Raw genomic sequence first — 21,638 nt, 5'->3', positions numbered from 1 at the left:
CGAACATCAAGGATGCAATCAACTCTTTCATATTACACTTTATGTCCCGTGATTCAGAAGCGATTACTAATGGAATATATGTGGATGGCTGCACGTAAACCAGGAGCTGAATGTACCTTGCAGGATTGAATTTCAGCAAACAGTCATCATTGCACCCTTTGGTCATCTAGCTCAATCAATCTCAACGCCACTCAACATGTTCGTAGTATCGGCATACACTCCAACGGACTGCACCTCTTACCTTGAGGAGGGCACTTTCTATCAAGAGTTATCCGGGCTAATTCGTCAACCAAGAACCACTGATGTTGTGGTCCTTGTGGGCGATATGAATGACGCCGTCAGTTGTCTGGGTTCCTTGGAATCACATCTTGGCGGTCAATTTGGAATAGCTGCTCATTGCACGGCTACCAAGGTTAGAATCATCCAGTTATGTACTGATTATCAACTGTTTCCAACTGGTACGCACTGGGTGACCACCAAGTACGAATCAGCCGGGGACCCAGTTGAATCATATGGCCATCAGCCACCAGTGGATAATCCCGGTTCAAGGTTGTGTTACTTTAAGGGCACTCAACTTGACCCCGATTACGCCATAGTGCGAGTGCGCCTCACAGTCCGCTTCCCTTCATGCAAGTCTCGAGGAACACGGCAATCCACCAGCTTCGAAGGACTACCGTGGCTCAACAGGATCGATCTGAATTAGCTCAACTAATCTCTACAACAAACCAACACTGTACTGGTTTGAGAAAACATGGATGATCGTAATCACCATCAGAGACAGTGACATCAGTGTTGATACGGATGCTTCGTTGCCGTACAATTGCATAGTTTATCGACGTTTAAAGCCTTAGAATGAAAAGAAGAGAAACGAATGGGTGAGGAGGGGGCCAGGTGCTGAGTTGTCGTAAGCATTCTGAGGTGCTCAGTCAAACAGTCTGGAATGAAACTGACAACACGAATGCCACTGACATTGATCAGCCACTATTTCTTGCAATACCTACAGACGAGCGCAGGTGGGGTCACGAGTACCTGATCCTGGAAGCCGCACTGCACCAGCAACACCCAAACTCCGCATTTCCTCTCACAATTTTCTGTCAAAACGTGATTTTTGCATGGCAACATAGTATTGGAGCCATTACCAGCAAATTCAGCGACGCTGGTCATTGTCGTCTTTCTGGATGCGACCCCGAGATGAGACACATTAATGGTTAGAGACACTATCAGGCATGGTCTGTTCCGCATATGTTTCGCTATAATGAATGAATTCGTTTGAAAAATTTCTTGCAAACAGGCTTTCGTCTAGTCGCGTCTGAAATCCGCTGCACTACTTTTTTATGATTTTTTCCTTCCAGAAAGCAATTCTGGCGCAAAAATTTAATACCTAACGCTCGTTATAAACGGAAACGCCACAAAAATCGAGTTACACCAGCTCAACCCAACTGCCCCCGAAGTTTGCGCAGTTGCTTCGAATTCCTCTCGTGTAAAAAACGTTCCAGAGAGATTAATCTTTGAAAATGATTTTCATGGTTTATTCAACTTGAGTTCCAAGCCTGCTTACTTTTTTATCTTTATTATCTACCGTTTGATGTTCTTCCGTGATATGAAACAGCGATAGTGTTTGTAGATGAAGATAATGATGACAGTGGTGAAAGCTCTCAACAGATTGGAAAATTTGTTTTTCCTTATAACAGAAACAAAGAAGGATTTTCTATCCAATGAAGACATTACTTCAGTGGGATCTTCTCTGAGTGAGGCTTTTTCCCTACCGGCCTATGCCAATGCTAGTGTGGTGGTCGCTGCAGCTAGAGCGGCAATGCAAGAAAAGCAGTCCGGTCAGATACCATCCGTGCGCGACTGGCGTTCAAGAAGCACAACGAACAACAAACTTGATTCAGAGACGCAAGAAAAACGTGACACCAGCTCAGTTCGTTCCAGCAGAAAGCAACCCACTAAAGAAAAGGATGCGACAGACTTGTCTTCACCGTACTTTGAACCTAAACACGGATGGCGTTTTGGATCTCTTTGGTTCCGACGCAGTTTCACCATATTATGGCGACATCGGTCTTCCTCTAGGTCAGCTCAAAAGCCTTTCTTCGGAACTGCTGAGAACCAGTCCGTTTCTAGTGTGCCATGCAGGTGTGTATCTAATCATTCTTCGGTTCACAAATTTCAACCCAACGTTTCTAATCACTATCATAAGGGAACAGCACTGAATTGTATCAGATATTTTATAAGCAGTTAGTCTGGTAATTAATCGTTTGGGCAATTGTCGATAAACCAGCTATTCGACCTAAGATTTCCTCCGTTCTTTGTCGATTTTCACTTGTCTCTGTTCATGCTTCTTCGTTATCTCCACTAACGATAAGTCCTCTTTAAAACACTCCCAAGTGACGACTCGCTCTTTATTACGATCGATTTTTCTTCCCCGATAGGTTTTGTCATATGTTTGTCGCATATGTTTTGTCTCGTAAACTGATTGTCATATTCGACTTCCTTCCAATGCTGCATACAGTTTGTTCCATTTTGTCGGACACCACTGTAGCCTATTCAGTGAAAATTATGTTGACGTACGAAAGATATTCGTAAGCTTGTTGGCCGTTAATGTGTAGCTCTACAGCACGCGAAACTTGACATCACTCACCCACAAAACGGCCACATCACTAACGAGCCCTCATGGGCGGGAACGAAACTCCGTTTCTTAATCGGTCGGACGAAAGTTGGTACCGGTTAGAATTAATGAGTCCTAGTTCAGTACTTGACTAGCGTAGGCCTCTTTTTGTATGGTTAAGCCATAGATAGATTCATTACAGAAGGGGTCATTGGATGGGGTACTGACTAACCGGGTTAGTTTTTAGCCTTCGAAATTCAACTTAGGTTTGTCCTCACAACCTAATTTAGATGATGTGCCTGGATTAGCATAATGGACTGTCAGTTGTGTTTACACCCACCACAAAACATAGTTAGTGTCTATGATTGTGGCGGGGAACGATTGAGATCAAACTAGCCAGGAATTCCTTCCAAAACCTACTGGCATTTCCCGGCGGTCGATAAAGCATGTTGCCATTATAGCGCTGTGGGTATGGCCGATAAGTAGCTTCCGAAAACTATGTAGTTGAATCGCCTCTGGCATTTCAGACTCGTCTTCTATTCTACTGAAATTTCATGTGCATATATTAGCATGTCTCCTTGTTCGATGACGAAACATTTGCAAATTGATTGCCATGCTCGGTGACCAATTGAACAAGGAACTGGTCAGCAACCAATAAACGCATCCGAGCCACCAATATTCCGACACATTGCCAATGCTTTTCCCCTATGACGGCTACCTATCCAGTACCAGTGAGTTATGCCGAATTCGTAACAGAGCGTAGTCAGAATTCAGCTGATTGTACTCCTAGCTAGTTCTTCCTGTTAGAGTTGTGAGTCACACTGGCGTCACGACTTTAGCATATGTTGTTCATACCTGGATTTCGAAAGCTACAACCATTCTAGTTTCCTCGTCTGTTTTTTATTCGGCTTATGAGTTTTGACAAAAATTACGTTCACAATATTCAGTTACCTTCATGCATTTCGAAAAACCGGCAACACGGCATGTTACGGGCTATGTCGTGAAATTTCCCCTTGCCTGTTGTATGTACATGACCGGACAGAAAGGATCGAATATTTCGTGTTTCAATATGAGATATTTCATGTTCAGAAATGACCGAATCGTTTCATCAAGGTCCACCAAGAGTATCTTCCCAGTAACCATATAGAACTAAATCTCCATCGGATTAATTTAAAATCACTTGATACTGTGCGTGTTGAGTTTCTGAATAGTAGTGACTTCAGTTTTGTTGTGTTTGGTCGTTAAATGAGAAAACGAGTATCATGCTTAGGAGGAATACGGTAAATTTGCGCCATCACCGCGAATCTTTCAACGACGTTGGAGAGTTTCTCTAAATGGAAATATGACCTTTTTGGAACTGGACACACTTAGAAATTGGATGTAGGCCTGTGGACGCTTGTGAAAAAGCCAAAATCACTTATTTAGGACATAATGTTACTCCTGTTAGATGGAGTTGGATACCTTCTGGTGTAGAATTCACAACTGTCCCAAGAACACTGGATTCAAAAAGGGGGCGCCATAAAATTAAGGGATACTTTACTTCCTAATGATATTTCCGCTGACCATTTCGCCCCCTCATCTCCGAAACAGTTTACTAGGTTGACCTTCTAACTGAGGCTTTCCCGTTTCCATTCCAACGCAGCACCAAAATCAGTTTTCGAGTCACCCAATATATTAGTGTATTTGGCGGATCTTCAATCAAACATCTTCCGGCGACACAACAAGAGGCGGTTCTTGATGATTGAGGATGACCATTGTCTTGTCTTCTTCACTCATCCTATCTCCTATCTAGTAATGGCAAAAGGCGGTAATGTTCCGAAGTCTAGATAATGCGCGACTGAGGTTCAGCTGGTATAAAACGACTGCGCTGTAACAACAGAGCGCCCACTTTTCGGTGGGTTGGTATAGCGCATTTCCCAGCAGAAATCCGCGTCATGCTATGAATTATAGTAATCAGTTCTGAATAATACGCTCCCATTTGAGGTCCGCCAGCTTCTCGATAGATGAGGGGATGCATAATTCGTATTTGATGTATAGTGTTGGTTTATGTTGACTTTTTGAAGTATTCATTACATGCCTCGTTTTTTGGTTGTGATTTTGCATATCATCCCCAACATTCCGTCTCATTGGACAAAATCCGAAATTACTACAGAATGTTGATGCACTGGGCTCAAAACGACGAACGTGTCATGTGAACGAGTTTCTTGGTTGAACTATTCCTAATATGTGCGTACTGCGGGAACGTAGGAAACTTTCCAGACTCACTGATAGGTTGAATCTGTTTGAAGATGGTACAATTTCCCGGAACACCACCGATTCTGATGTTGTGCTGCCCGTGATACTTCAAGTCTTGAGACTGGAGCTGATCGCCGAATGCCACGAGTTGGCACACACAGGGTGCACCAAGACATAAGACTTACTTTTGCAGAGGGCCTACTGGCCCAGGATGAGAAGCGAGGTGATGGATTATGTGGTGTCCTGTAAGCGGTGCCAACTGATGAAATGGGTTAGGGTAGGTGCAAGTCATTCCATGCAACCCATCCCTGTATCAGAGATCAAAGAGTTATTGTCCGTTAACGTCATGGACCCCTTTTTGGTGAAACCAGCGGAAATCAATATGTCGTGATAATAACAGAACACCTGTCACGGTGAGTAAAGGCGGCAGCCGTGCCAAATCAACGAGCGACCACGATCAGTAGTAGTAATGCGTCACGTCACAATAACTAATCGAATAATCATTCAGCAGTAACACCCTATCGGTGCCTAGCTGCAATGCCATACGAAATAAGCACGAGGGCTGGGATACTTCCAGGTTGCCCAAGCCTAGACAGGGGAAGTCGAGAAGCGGAGGTCGGGTTCGAACCACGAACCTTCCGGTCAGTAAATTCGCGCTCTAATTGCCGAGCCATCTTGCCCCCGCATCACATCGTGGGCAACCACGAGGTGCCAAAAATGACCCTAATGGACCAGTGGCCTTGCTTCGAGAGCGAAGATTTTAGGATTGGCTTGCAGAAGCCTGGCATCAGACGGCTAAGGACGGCACCATACCACCCGCAAACAAACAGCCTAATCACCTGGTAAAGTTTAGTCTATTAACAAGACTAAGAACTAAGAAATATTAGCAACTCATGGCCTGTATAAATCTAGGCTAATCTCTATATGCTCCCATAACGCAATGTTGTTACCAGTTGTCAAGTATTTAAAAGGCCCGATCACCGTAGGCCTCAGACCTCTTAGTGATATTTTCTTAGTTTATGCGTAATAAATCGTACGGTCGACTTGTGTTGTTCTATTCCAGTGGAGGTTTCCGATCTAAATCTTATCCCCGCTTTCCCGGTTCGGTCATAAATATTCTCGTGGAGCTGGTTCGTGAGGGGACTGTGATGGAATGGCTAGGAGCCCTTAGTACGCTTCATCATGTAAATCCCGGTGGACGCGATACAAACCCCAATTTCGCGGAAAACGGATTACCTGACACTGGTTGGGCAGAGTCGCGTCTTTGTTTGTTCACCACAAGTGCAGGACAAATCCTAGAGGTGTACACTCCTCCATCGGTAAGTATATTGTGCTGTCTGCTACATGGTCCTCAGTCGCCTACGTGGTTCCACTTTTAGTTATCCCGTTTACTCGGATGACAGCAAACTGACCCTGTCATGTACCTTAGTGGCTTCCCTGCACATTTCGTCAACATTCGTGGCTCCTAATCCTGAGCCAGGAATGTTGACGAACATCCGTCCCCTTCACTTGGTTTGAACTATGATGTGACGTCCCGCCACACATGCTAACCAATGGACGCTTTGTTGCGTCCATATTTCTAAAATGGTGAAAACCTGGTCCTCGGGTTGTGGTATGATGCAATCAAACTTAACGTGGCAACCTTGAAACTATTCTATGGAACGTTATGCAGCTAGCAAATAATTTACCCACCGCGTGGTCGACACACTGTCTGGTCTATCCATCCGTACAAATGCGACCGCCTTAGAACTAGACTGTTACTACTCTAGTGTTTTGTCTATGGGCGTGAATGTCTCTTAGCTAGACCTGGCGGATCTTTCTGTTTGGTGACTAGATGGCTATCAACCTTGTACTAAACGAATACAGTCCCAGGGATTCCCTTTTTCTGGACCCGCGCGAAGGTAATTTGCACTGCACAGTGACGAGCAGGCTCGTGCGCACTCAGGCGACATTAAGCAACATAGATAACTTAATTTCTACCATGTGCCATATCTGTCACTCATGAACTTAAGGTGAAACGGAACCTGCTTGTGCTATTCTTTCATAAAAACGCCAAAATTGAATACATTTTATAGATACGGTGAAGAAACAATATTCCTTATACACTAAAATGCTGCTCTGCTGAATTTTCACTGTAATGAATTCTGAATGCGCTGTCAAGAGGCTTTGGGAAGCAAAGCCGCGGACGTGGTTAGGTGAGCAAGCGCATCATCACACGCATCCTCTAAAGCTTGCCAGTCTGATCCAGTCACCGGCATATACGAAGTCGTGACAGGTGAACCAAGTAAATGAAATGGGAGAATTATGATACTCCCAAGTGTGACTCAACAATGTTGGTCTATGATCAGGTGCGGATACTTGCGCAATCAATCGAAGTGAGGAATGCGCGACATGTTTTGGGGGCACATAGCTTCCACTCTCAACTCCGTCGCAAAACTATGGAAATAATACTGCATTTGATACAAAGATTCGGAAAATCCTTCAGCTTATTCGGTTTATGGTATTACCTAGGTTTATCTGTTTTCGTTACAGAAGCCTCATTTGCTGAATCGCATAATCCACGGCACTTCATGATCGTCCACTGGTGGTTTCTGATTAGGCCTGTCGTCAAATTCAACCGAAATGTTCGTAGTAGTATTAACTTTTTTCTGGTGCTGACCGACATTCACAATTGTGAAGTGTATCCAGCGTGACTGACTCCGTTATATATGCTCACCATTCAGCTTGGTGGTTCCTTCAAAATTTCCAACAGCTTGTCTATGACGGACTGATTGTTTGCCGACTTCACGTCACAGCCCGCTAATCGACACGAAGTTGAGTATTCTGCCTGGTTTGCCATCAACCGTTGGGCTACGGTGCGCTAGACAACCCGTTTCCAGACGAATTTGATTCCTTCCTACTTGCCAGCCTATGGTGGTTAATGTGTCTAACACTACGAATTCCCCATTGTGGGTGTGTTTTTTGATGCTGCATGACCCACCGTCTTGTTTCTGTTCATCCACCTAGGGACAACTAACCCAAGTCGCTGAGTTGTTTTTCGTACTTCCAGCATACAGATGCTGTCCGGAATTGATTTTTTGAGCCTTGCTTGCCGGTTGACTCACATGGTGATTCATTCTCAGTTGAAGCTCTGCACATCGTTGGTCTTTCGTCCCAGGATAGATCTATGTGATTTAATCTGAGTTCACAACCCATTCTGTGTCCAGCTTCATTGGCAATTGATCTGTTTACCCAGCTTGGCAACATATTTGCAGACGTTTCGTCAGCATTCGTGTAGACGTCTTCACTGCGCTGTTGGTGGGTAGTCCCTGTCTTCGTGCTCGCGTTTATATAGTTCGCAAAGAGCAGCTTTAAGCTATAACCTGACTGGCTATTGGTAATCCTGTACTTGGATTCTGATCGGTCCGATCGCAATTTGTATTGCGTTGTAGTCTGTATTTCTGGGGTTCGACTGTCACACATGTTACAATTTTCGGTCGTTGTTTTCTCTTCTTGTTGGTCCGTTCGTGATCTGCATTGTGTCGTGGCCCACCTTCCTGTTGTTTGGTTATTTGATGATGCGTCTTCTATTCTCAGTAGTCTGCTGTCCTCGTCCTGGTTGGTCCTTACGCAGTATACGTTTTATGTCAACGAGCATGTTAATTTTCGTCTAACCGCGGACCATGCACATACAGTCCATTCTTTTTTGTAAGGCCAGCACGTTTTATTATTTTTTTGTCGAACTGCTCACACACTGACGTTTGTCACCACAAAGATTGAGTTCGTTCACCAAAGTACTTATGAGTGGGCATTATTCATGGACTAAAGCAATAAGGGCATCTAAGCCAATGAGATCAAAGCACCTTAATTGTGTTCACCTTCATTCGACGGAAGCTCGAAACCGAATGAGATAATCGATGCAACATGTCAATCAGTGGTGCGACAAGATAAAAAAGACCAAAGGAAGTGGAAATTCTGTCACGACAACAACAGTATGCAGTCCGTGAGTATCAGAACTACCGATTGCTTTTTCAGCCCTAGACAAGAGCCATCGAAATACCATGCGTGAAGCAAAACACAAACATTATCCATTGTGCTATTTTGACCTCTGACTGCAGCAACTCACCTTTAATTAGAGACCACTTCCCGTTAGGTTCACAACTGCGTTTCTTCTGAAAAAACCCTTCCTCCACCAAGGGCAGACGAATATCCACTTTGTCCGCGATGGTCCCTTTCGGGAGAATTACGGTATTCTTAAACGCTGGTGGTTATGACACATTTTCCTGCCGCAGCTTCAAGGCTATATTTGGTATATTCTCGCCGTTATCGTTTACTATTATTGTTGGTAATTGATCACCACCAATATTCCAACACACTAGCATATCATTATTTATCGTTCCAGACGGACAAACCTCGATACGGTATATTTTGCAATTCCATTGTTGAACTGAAGTCCATTCCTCGTAGTGAACTTACCGAACCCAGGGACAACGTCTTCCTCGTCAAAGTTAGTTCCCGCTGTTGTTGTTATTGCCATATTTTACCTATTCACCCTTGTTCAAAGTTCATGCTTATGTGCATTATGGAAAAACCTCAAGTTTCCCTCGTATTAGCTCCTCGGTGCAGCTGCCTACAGGACCTGTCAGCAGAGCCGCAGGTGGTCACATTTGACGCTTCCTATGACTGAAACCCTTTGAGATAAATACACCATTCGCCATACTAGGCGATAACCTTTTCGGCTTTCCAGTTTACCATAAAACGTAGTGCGTTTCTGTAGTTCGTCGAAACCACTCCTGTTTAATGAGTGCTTCCCTACGATTCAGTAGCAATAGCACAAGAAACCACTCAATTATTTTCAGCCTTGGGCTCACCAATCAGCTGCACGCAGTTGCGGTACTTTTTGCAATACGGTCAACCGCAGAAGTCCCAACTTCGTAGATAGGAATATGAATGACCACAAATTCTCCAATTTTGCACACTTAGAAAAGTGGCTTACTCATCCTGGCTTCATTGGGAATGCTTACAGCTCAAACTCCGAATCAGATGTGCTTGCTTTCTGTGTAGCGTTTTATCCTCAGTTCTGAGCAAAACGCTCGATTTCTCGAACCTTTATTCTGATTGAAATTCATCTACACATGACAGAGTTGAACTCTGATGAGGATCGTCATCAGACACAGCAACATAATTGTTGATAATGCTGCTTCACTGTCGTACATCCACAATGTTTATCTAAGTATGTTTGAAGCCTTAGAATTAGAAGAAAAGAGTGGGTGATGGAAGTTTCCTGGTGCTGGCTTGTCGCAAGCATTCTGATGTGGCTACGCCTCCAAGTGCTGAGAATGCTGGAATGAAACCGACAGCACGAATGCCACTGACATCGATCAGCCGCCATTTCTTGCAATAGCTCCAGCCAAGCGCAGGCGAGGTCACGAGGACTCTGTCCTCGAAAATCTAAACTCTTCGTAATCTCTTTCACACCCTTCTGCCAAGTCACAATTCGTCCACTTCGTGGTTTGTGACATTATGAAGGAGACACAGTGAACAACACTTATCTCGGTAGACGGTGTTTCACCATGCGTTAAAGGTGCCGGCTCTGATGATTTCGTTTGACTTCTGGGTCCACTGGATTGTCGATGGCTAATTCAGGTATGCGCGTTCTGTGTACATCTAAAAAGCGCGGTGAAAAGTAGCAGCATACACAAGTGTATGATTGGAGTCCACGGTGGTATTCCAGAAGGAGTGGCAGGCGATGATCGACTCTCGTCACCGATAACTGACGGCCGGTGGTCTATTTGGATTCAGGGCTGTTTACTTGATGGGCACTACGTTGCCAATCGATTCCAGCTGTTCCGGAAATTGGTACTGCAAAGGAATAGTCTGTGGTCGACACACACTATCCACTATCCGTGCGTCTCGTGTGCAATCCAATGACTTATGCTACCTGTCTGAGCGTTCATGTCACCAGCAACCACAACGATATCTGGGCTTGTGGTCCGTTGTAAGAGAGCACCTAGATGGTCATGGAAACTTGTCGATTCAGAGCTACAGTCAGTTAAGGCGTAAGTGGACGCAAAGTGCGATGGACCGCACGGTCTCGAGATTCTCTCTCAAACGAACCGTGCAGAGGCGACTATCCAATCAAGTAGATATGCTTCCGCTCGTTCGCTCGATACAATGTACACCGCAACATATCCAGCTTCAGTGGTCTCTGCGTCACCAGAGGTGAGCAGCCGGAACTTGGAAGTCAGCGAGGGGGGGCAATCAGTTCAGTTACAGTACTTGCGTCCCTTATTCTTGTTTCTTACACAAAGCATACATCAATGGAGAGGGAATCCAGCATACGAGCAAGAGCCACCTGTTGTCCTACTTGCTTCAGTGTGCCAACATTAAAGGCAGACAAGTAGACAGGCTTTGAATGTTTCGAAAGGTTGGAGAGTATTATTAATTGTAAGTGTCATGGTTGTACTTGAGCTGGGGTACTGTCAGGGTGCTCAGACCTAGACAGTAGGATAGTTAGGGTCCTCGACCAAACTCTTTGGTTCAAAAGCCTGAATGCAAGGTGGCGTAATTGCAAGCGCACTTCAGTTTTTCACGGAACAAATCGCCGTTCATGTTCTAAACTTCAACCTGGAGGTCCAGGAGTCCGTGTTGGTCAGGCCTCTAACCATTGACCAACCTGATATGAGAGACTCTGTGGTCGTCGGGCGGACGCTACCCAGTATAGCTCGTTGGGTCACGGAGGTACACAACCCGTCACACCGTGGTAAGGTCCAGTATCTTCGTGATGGTCTGATGTAGATCTCAACCTGCAGATGAAGTCAATTTATGCTGAAAATCAGAGAAGCAGAGGACAGTCAGTAGAGTCACCCGGCACTCACTCTGAGGGATCCGAGAGAATGAATGAGCACATCTAAATGTACTCATAAAACACAAAACGGTATACATATGGAGCAGAGGACGAATAAGTCCGCGAAGGCTACGTGCCCAATAAGTAGAAACAATCGAACAGTTACAAATTGGTGTAAATGTACCGAAGAGACAAAGGGGATTACGGACAAAGGGTGATCAGCATGCGCGTACCGCTCTCCAAAGCAATATAATTCAAGGCGTGCACCATCCCTCATGATGTCACTCCACATGGTGTGTGCGAACTGCGTTACAGTTGGACACGGGTCAACGGGGGATCACATACTGAGCGTAACGACTTTGTACACAAAGCTGTCTTTGTCACTTGGTTCGCGACCGAGTGAGTAGCGGGCTGGAATTCAATCCTGACTGTTCACGTTCCATTCCAGGCAAGGTCAACTTTTCCCCTCAGGCATGCATATACAGTGTTGGACAGACGTATGTAGAGATGGTAGCAATGAGTGCGAGACGCAGACATTCAACCGTACGTCGCTGTAACTTACCGATACAGGTCTGCATTAGATAGACCACACTATGCTAAAAAAACACAGACGAGTCAGACTACTTACCAGTAGTCTGAGTCATATTTAACCTCTGCTTCTTGTTAGGGATCAACAAATACACTGGCATGCCATACTGTCGGGAGAGAATCCCTGGTGATAATACTGATGCAGGCATGTACTACGAGCCTGATTACTATCTCTACCACATGAAGTATATTCGTTTTGCGTTTTCCCTTTGTGAAACCAGTCATTGACGCGGTGGGTTTAGTTTCGATGTGTCAATCTTTTCCTGGTCCGTTGATCTGTGTCAACTTGGCAGACCGGCTCAGGATTTAAAGGACCCTGGAAATATTTGCATTCGGTTCAAAACCCAGATAAATTAAACCCCAAAGTTCCGACTACTGACCTAAGTAGCAAGCTCGTCACTTTTATTTTCATGCTTGTCCGCTTTGTACACAAACCACGGTGTAACGTGACGACCCCTATTCCACGAGTATGTTTTGTGTGTGCACACGACCGAAAGCCATGAAAGGGGGAAGCGAAACCGACAACAGAAACTGATAGATGCTCCATTTTCTCCGTTAACTGGCGCCAACAGATGCATGCTGAGGGTGGAATGAATAGAATGGATCAACTTGTATTTTTTCCTAACTAAAACTAATGATGGTGGTGAGATCAGTGGGTTGATCTGTTGGTCACCTGCTGAATTCCGCTTCATTGCCTTGTTTTAATTTTGCGTCGCAATCTGTGCTTGCGAATTATGTAGTAACGTGCCGGATGTTATGTTATTTTCCAGGAAACTCAACCTTTATATCCTCACCAAAGCGCTAATATTCAACCTTCCAAATCGTGAAACATTTCCGTCATCTCATGGAGACCATCGAAAGTAGAGTCGCAGCTTAAGCAGAACACAGTTTTTTTTGTTTGGCCTTTTGCCGATCATTTCTGGAGCAGTCCAAATCAAACTCGTAACAGTGAATTCGTTGTTTTCAGATCCGAAGGTGCGTGAAAGATCACAATGTCGGGACAACAAATGACGTTTCCAACAATTTTAGTGCACTAAAAAAGGATCTTCACTAATCAGTGTTCTGGGAAAAACTCGCTGAGCTGACTGGCATGTCTCTGTTTTTAGTCTCCCTTAATCATAGAGGAATAAATTCACCCAGTAGCCGGAAAATGATTCCTGTGTAAAAATTCCTGTTTCTTCAAATTTCACCAGGTAACCACGACGCCTAATTCAGTTTTCACAGTGGATATCAACACGCAGTTTCAGAGACTTAAGACAGGGATAACTTGGTTTCTGGACAATATAATCACTTAGTGTCGTCATTGTTTGGTTGAAATACAGAACTTGGACTGGGTATGTAACGCCGGACTACATGAAGTGAGCTGGTTGGACTGAACTAAGAGAAACTTTGAGAACCTCACCGGTGTGGCTACTTTGTGCTACATAATTGCGTCTTATGTAGGCCGTGGTTGTTACTAGGCTTGTATCCCAGTGATCTCATATTGGATCCAGAACTGTCACTGAACCAGTTAGTCAAGTCCAGTATATCTTCTGTCTATTATCAACGCCGTCGTAAATCGGACCAGTGAACTAACATTCCAAGGCCCTTTGACGAGTGTTATTTCCCTCTATTTATGTGCCGTCCGTACTTAGACAGAATTCAATGATCCGAAGTTTTTCCAAGCCTCTACCTCCAATGAAGCAGAATGCTGGATGGCGGCGATACGTAGAGGTCTCCCACCCCTGCGCCGAAAATCATCGAAGAGTAGTAAATGTGCTTGTACCAAATCCAGCACTCTCTTGGAGGACTTGCCAACCTTGGCAGCCCATCCTGTCAGTGTTGACTCACCTGCCAAGCCAGCACCACGTGACAATACCAGTAGCAATCAGCGGCTTAGTTCCGGTCATCGGCGTCATTTGATATCCGATAGCCCTCTAGTTGAGGACTACCGTTGTTCTCCTGATTTACCAATTTCTAAAGCAGCAACACTGGCGGCCTTCACTGGTTCCAAGACTCCTTGTTCAACGTTTGAAAATAAAGCAGGAAGCCATACGCTACGACTACCTTCCAAGTCAGATTCTTCTGGTCAGCCGGATGGGTATGTTTCACTCTTCGTCCGTGATACCAGTACCCACATTTTATGCTTGCATGTTTTCATTATGTTTTGAGGAGTACTGTCCCTGTTCATATCCTACCGTTTAATGGGTTCTATACCTAAAGATTATTTTTGGAATTGAACAAGTTATGTTTGATAATTCATTATTAGATCCCGTACCCAGTGTACATAAGACTTCTGTCTACTGCTGCACTGGAGAATTGTGAATCAGCAAATCCATCCACTTCAGTGCCGTCCTGATGCGGTCTTCTGACACCTGCGACGTTGGTTGACTGCTAAATCGCACAGCTCTTACGTTTCTTTTATTACTCCTCTATCCCTCCGACAAGGCTCCATGAAAGAGACGAAATAGCGACATTTTTCTTGCGTCTCCAAAGAGTGTGACCGTTAATGTTTCACTAGATTAACGAAAAGTTGCAACTCTAAGGGAGGACAACCGTACCCTCTTTTCTGATACATTTCACCGATGCAACCTTTGAGTTCACCATCCAACTAAATTCAAGTTACAGTTCACTAATAGGTGTTTCGCTTGCCAGTTGTGATAACGAGTGAACGAACTTACGAACTGAAATCATGAACTTGAAATCCAAAGCTACGACCGGGAATACATACAATGTCCACCTTGATCAAGCGGACCAGGTTGGGCTCAATGCTGTGCACAGGTGTCTCTGGATGTAGGACGAATGGGGATCAGAGTACCGCGAAATTTCATGCGATAGTATCTTTTACGTCAATGGTCGGAGTTAATTGTGTCTGGCGCCTAACACAGCTGAAAAAGCGTTTGAAGTAGTACAATCCAGCACAATTCTTTCTGTGTCTATTAAGTTGGGTACATCCACCGAGGACACCGAGCTCTATGTACGTTGTTTAGTTCTTCTTTCCACTGCAAATGGGCAGCTAAAACCGCAACTTACGTAGTCTCATGTACGACATTCCTTCCCTGCCTCTAGCGTCCACCCTTCGCTTACACCGTGCAGGATATTCGCACGACTGTCCCAAAATTAACAACTGGAATTACGATTACCGCTGATAGTACCAAAACTAACCGGTTTTCGAAGTTTCACAGAGGGAGGCCGAGTACTCGGTGTGAACCCTCAAAGCTAAATAAAAAAAACTTCGAAAGGTGTACAACGTTTATTAATGCCCAAAACCAGGTCCAAAACACATAGAGCGCGTTGGATATAAAGTATACGCGGCGACAACATTCTGGAAACTCCGACGCCTTCTAGATGCGCTATTGGCGGCCAGCAGCTACTGGACCATGATTGTGTGTTGAGTCCAGAATTTCCGCAGATCAGAGCTGGACTGGCAAGTGGTTCGATCTCGTCAATCCCATGCGTAATAGGCCCTTCAACCGTAGCAGCGCCTAAGTGCGAGCGCTAAAACGGTATCGGTGCAGATCCCGCCTAACAGAGTCCCATAGGTTTCTTGAGTCGACAATTTTCTCCATACCTCCAGATTTCTCATCCCGTTTCGATGTGCGGATAACGCCTCGTCACTTTTGGGCTGAAATTGTGCCTCCAAAATAGTACCTCAAAAAGATATTGATTACAAGAGGGCAGTCAAATGGCCCACTTCCTAGAATTATTTACTTGACTGAAAGCAGGGTGTACTCCTGGGAAAAGTGCTTCCAAGAAGAAAGCCGCTTGTTCGCTTCAGTACACGAATGTTTACTTACGATTGTGCCAAATCCACCCCTCGATAAGCTGGCAACTCACTTCTTTCGGGTGTGCATGTGCCAACCCTTGCCACTGAACCCATGTATCGTGGCACCTTGAATCCGTTGGTGCTGTTTTAGTATATGGAGTGACAACGGTTTATCACCGCTAACCTTGTTGGTGCCTCTCTGCCCAAGCTATACAAACTTCACGTGCTACCGTTCCTGAATATTTGAACTTATGACAAAGACAATGAGACGTATTAGCTCAAATTCGCGTACATCGACATCTTTGGGCAGCTTCCTGGAACCTGTTGCCACGTGACCTGGCGCTTCTCTGCTCTGCCGACCCAACACTTGCTACTCCGGAAGAAACGACCACGGGAATCTTACGAGAGACAAAAAATGAAACAACACTTGGTTCCTAGGTCGTTAACTTTAGTACCAACGAAACATCAGTGCGTCACCTCAACAAAACAACAGCGCTACTGAGGGATTTTTACAACTAGAATGAACTAAAGTCTAGAGAGACCAGTGGAGGACACTGAAGTGTCGGGCAAGGGAGCATGCATTGTAAGAAAGAGTAATGAAGCGCGTACAAAGTAATCAATTTGAATTTCAAGCAGATAGTTTCAGAGGTATTTTTATGTTATATAGCTCTCAGGTCGCTAACTGAATGGTTAGTTAATTTCGTCTTTTCAAGTAAACTGCTAAAAATGCATTTGTGCACTGTCAGAACCCATCAAAGATCAGGAAAAATTGATTTTCTGTGAGTTTCAGAGCTTACACACCTCATGAAAATGTGTTTTTAAAGTGTAATTATGGTGGGCCTGTGGTTATGCGCTGTTCGGAGTAGTACTATATCGCCTAAGGATACTGGTACATTGTCTGAGTTCCCTATAAGTGAGAAGTTCACCTTTATGCAGCATTCGCACTCAGCGTGTGCTCCCTTAGTACTCACTTCGTTAAACACTGCGGTTTTGGGTCATCCACTAGCGGTGAACAGTATCTGTTCCATAAGCGGAACCTGTTCAACTGACGCAAATGGGGGTGCGAGGGAATTTCATCATCTGTTATATGTTGTAGAAATAAATTCCTTTCTTTACCTCCTGTTCCCGACCCCTTTGTTAGCAGTCCAAAGACGAAACCTACAGAAACCGGTGCAAAATCGACTACGGTTCCCCCTCTTGGTGATTTAATCTCCACACACAGTACACTGAATTTCATCGATTCAAAACCGACAGCTAATGGTATGTATTGTCTTGGTAAACCGAGAACATGACGTTTCTTTATATTGGGTGCCGATTTTACGGTAATAGAGGAACGCTATAGCGCTCCGTAATTTTCTTCTGGCTATGCTGGTTCCCTCGTAAGATGAAATGAAATTATAACGAACGTTGTCATCTGTTGTTTCACTGGTGTAAGTGTATTGGAAATTCAAACGTTCCATTCTTTTCAGTACTAGAAACCCGAGTTGGTTTTGGGTTTGACGGGACAACAGTGGTCTCTGGCTTAACGACTACGAACCCAGGTTATACCTAGAGTTGAATTAAGGCTACGTGCACTATTAGGTGAAAATATTCGCAATGTGATAGAGATTACTTCATAGTTTAACAGACAATCACATTTGCTTGTTGATATCTGGTCTAATTCACCAGACTATCTACTGAAAGATGATTGTTTTGTTTTCGCTGAGTCACAACCAGTGCTTTTCCTTGAGGACGTGGTTAGAGTGCTTTCAATTGTTTCCTAAACCCAACCAGTATTGGTTCGAGGAGTTAATATTTGTCACTATGTTCAATATCGATTTCATAATGTTTCCTTCGATAGTTGTTTGCCCTACGCCGTCTCGTCCACCGGCTGTCAGTTCCATCCAAAGTCGTCCTTCCGTCTTGACAACCGCTACGTCTGGCGCTACAGGTTCCTGTACCGGCATCCGAACGTCTTCTGCAGTGGCTACAACCACCACACCTTCCTCTGCAACGACAACCTTCCGATCCAACTCGTTGCGAGTAGGAGCTTCGTTGAGCACGGGGGCACCGACTTTTCGTACAAGTTCTCCCCAACTAAACGGCTGTTTTGAAGACGTGATCGGTCAGCAGCTTTCAGTCTATCCCTGGTACCACGGTACCCTTTCCAGAGTCTGTGCGGCCTCTTTCGTGCTGGGACAACTGTCCTCAGACGAAAACAAGGGACGAGAAGCCTCTTCCGCAGCAACCCAGACAAACGCGGATAACCGGAGCAAATGTCCTCTTGGCTCGCCTCGTTCACTAACTAGTTCTGCTTTCTCCAATCCTCTAGAACAGTTGATTTCCGGTGCCCCACAGGCCCCTCTGTCCGCGACAGACGGCATATTCTTGGTGCGCCAAAGTGAAACGAGGCAAGGTGAATTTGTCCTGACGTTCAGCTGCCATGGTAAAGCGAAGGTGAGGACAACGCGTATGGACATTTTATCCTTTTATTAGTCTCGGAAACGGTAATAGGTCTGTCAAAAAACGGAAGTCAATTCCAATTAATCGTGTTAGACAGTATGCAAGCTACCTGCATTAATTTAGCCTTCCTGATGATACATTAAAAAAGCATTGACTCCACGTTACGATTATACCGGATGGTAGGTTAGCCCTGCTTAGACAGCAGGACTAACCCATCTGCCTTGTGAGGAACCACACTTTTCTACAGTGGTCTGCTCGTTGAGCACTGAAACCTCAGTCACTCCCCTTTAGACTCAACTACAAACACTAACAGGTGCAAACTTTAAGTGCAGTTGTCAAGCTTAGGCCTACGCGTGTGACTGGTTGAGCAGTGCGCCAAAGTCTCAGGAACGATAACCCCAACGTTTAAATGCTGTTGATGAAACACGGCCCTCGCAGTTTCGGTGTGACTCTACCACGGGCACGATCGGTGTTTTGTGCAAGTAATTCGCATCCGACTGAAGCATTTAGACCGCTACTCATTCAGCACCAATAGAGGATGACCGTTCTACTCGGCTTATTTCCTTATTCGAAGGATCACTGAAAGAGGTCATATCTTGTTACACTGAAACAAATAGAACGGACGGGCCTGCAAACTTACTTCACTGAGCAGAACTATGCAGAAGAAAGATTACTGACTCGTCGACCCTCATGGGAAGTTGCTTTTGGGAGCCCATCCATCCATCTGGCAGCCACCAGTTCCCATCATCGGCAACATTATCAATGGATATTGATGACGTCGCAAGCAAAACCAGCGTTGGCAACGGATCATCGCTGTTATACACTCCTAAATATTTAGCTAACAAGTTTCCAGTAAAAGGAACGAAAAAGGGGGAAAGGAGTCTAAGGGGGCGTGTGGCATTCACAGGTTCACCCATTCATAAATACAGACATCCTAGGTGTGGCTGATGTCACGGACGTCACTAACATCGAGTGGCAGTCACAACTTGCCACACGAACCCTGTCCTTGACAATCAGCTGGCCCATCGATCTCTGCAACCATCCGACAGCACCTATCACCAATCAACTGAACCACTATACATTTCAGTTCAGTTGTTGAAATCCAGTAGGCTTGATGGAAGCTTACCTCACCCTACGAACGCCTAAGTGACACATCCGGTAATTTCCCTAAAGATGGTATTGGAATTGTCGTTACTGTTTAACCCTTTCGTAGCCATTTTGGTCCACTTTACTAAACCTATATGGATTGTCAGAGTGAAATCTACTTGTAGGTGGGTGCAATGATGGGCTTTGCTTAAAACCCAGTCTTTGTGTCACAATTGTGTATATTCATCAAGCCTGCTTTGCACCGATTTTGTTCAAATCTGGGTTAGTTAGGACCCTATCCTGCTATAGAAGATTTTTCAGCGCCCTCCTACAAAACGTAATGATATCTGGCATAACGTACCAACTGAAACGTGAAACGGTCTTTTTACAGCGTATTGGACAATTTAAACGAGATTCTGCGGGTATTCGGCTGAGTTCCCCGTTAAAACCAAATTGGGCTTCAAATGTGTATTTCACCGTATATGGACGTTTCACTTGAGCATGGACCACAGCTATTGTAAATGACCAAATGGATGCGCTGCCAATATACACAGGAGCGAGTTGCATTTATGTGGTAGGGCTTTGACCCAAAGCTCACAAAACCAGGCGATAGACTAAACCCATTTGCTCTCGCCCAGGTTGCATACGCGGCTAAATACGTGTCGTCTAGTTTTCCAAGTCACAAAAGCCGTGATCTCGAAACGTCATTGCGCTCAGAGGGGTGATACTGTCCCACTGAATGCAAACCACACAAATGGAAATGTCACAGTGCTTGAAAAACTGGACTAATGCCTAAGCCTACAGTCCTTGTGAGTCGGCCTACATTGGGAACAAAACTCTGAATCCTTCCGTCCCAACCAACCGTTGCTTCAGTAGCGGTAGCCATTTTCTCGCTGGAATGGGCCCCGCCGAGGATTCTTACGGAGTATAGGTTCACTAGTAACAAAAGCTTTTTCTCACTTTCCCTATTTAAACTTGAAGGAAATTTGCGTGAGCCATTTAACAACTCACACTTCATCTTACAGCACCTGCGGATGACCCTTAGCCCAGATGGACATTGTCGTGTGCAACATCTCCCATTCGATTCTATCGTCGACATGTTGGAACACTTTCGTCAGGAGCCAATTCCTCTGGAACAATCAACAGCTCCCGAGGGGAATTCTGACACCCTTCCCTCATCCAACTGTCCTGTACCAGTAACCCTGTCCGCCTATGTTGTGAACACTCACCTAACCGGAAGTCAAGATCGGTTGGTGGTATGTCGTGGATCGGTCAGAGTTAATGGGACTACGGTTGGTCGTGCTGCTGCAGCTGCTCTCGCGGCAGCTATGGGCAGCCGAATGCAACACAACGTGTATATTGTCATGTAATCACTACAAAATCTCGCTTATCTCTTTCACAAAACATATGCTACAGTGACATACTTCCGACTATCTCGTCTCGATTGAAGCTATTTCTTTCTTTTTATAACATTGTTCCAAGTTACTTCCAGTAAATTACTGTCACCAGATGGTTGCGTATTTGGTTGATTTACACGGGATTTCCCCGGACACTGTACTAATGTGATAAAACGTTATCTTATGTCTTCAACGCTGACTGTTCTTTCATATCGTGACCATTTTTTGTTTCTAAGGGTGTGCCTTGTTTTCTCCCGGTAACTCAAATTTTTAGTACTCTTACCGGGATGAATGCATTTATGAATCTGTTCTCAAGCCGTTTGGTAAGAATACTTGAGCGCGCGCAACTTTTACGGTGCAATACCTAGGTTTTCTTCATCTCTTTCGCTAGTCGATGTGGGATGTGGACTTGAAACGTGCGAAAAATCGATCACACTTGCAACATAATTATTGTCTTTTGATCTCAACAAAGTGAACCTCGGTTTCTCTGACATCTGACTTGGTTTTTTACTCAGTTATGAGGTATCATAAACGTCAAGCTGAGGAACTCGAGCAGGTGGTTCGTACCATTGTACAGAAATCTGGAGCCACGACGCGCACGGGTGCGAGGGTTTATGGCACAACCGTTTTTCTAAATACATGCACGAAAAATACCGAGAACGATCGAACTAGCCTTAGTAGAACGACTCTTCGCCGTGGAGGGCGTCTGGA

The 21,638-nt window shown here is 44.9% G+C and overlaps 1 protein-coding gene across 1 annotated transcript in view; it reads left to right on the top strand.

Annotated features, from left to right (window-relative positions):
- Positions 1–21,361, top strand: part of T265_00100 (hypothetical protein) — a gene marked incomplete at both ends in the record, with an annotated part of 28,001 nt that extends 6,640 nt beyond the window's left edge. Inside the window, 7 exons of the mRNA XM_009163757.1 lie at positions 1,692–2,136; positions 5,907–6,162; positions 9,225–9,329; positions 13,892–14,337; positions 17,099–17,262; positions 17,843–18,438; positions 20,556–21,361. Of these exons, the coding sequence (XP_009162021.1) occupies positions 1,692–2,136; positions 5,907–6,162; positions 9,225–9,329; positions 13,892–14,337; positions 17,099–17,262; positions 17,843–18,438; positions 20,556–20,900 (2,357 nt within the window). The remainder of the gene's footprint in view (positions 1–1,691; positions 2,137–5,906; positions 6,163–9,224; positions 9,330–13,891; positions 14,338–17,098; positions 17,263–17,842; positions 18,439–20,555) is intronic.
- Between the last annotated feature and the right edge of the window lie 277 nt (positions 21,362–21,638).

Source organism: Opisthorchis viverrini, assembly GCF_000715545.1.
Source record: "Opisthorchis viverrini unplaced genomic scaffold opera_v5_1, whole genome shotgun sequence".
In the NCBI taxonomy this organism is placed as follows: domain Eukaryota; kingdom Metazoa; phylum Platyhelminthes; class Trematoda; order Opisthorchiida; family Opisthorchiidae; genus Opisthorchis; species Opisthorchis viverrini.
The sequence above is the reverse complement of the archived record's forward strand: the minus strand, read 5'-3'. Positions and strand labels throughout refer to the sequence as shown.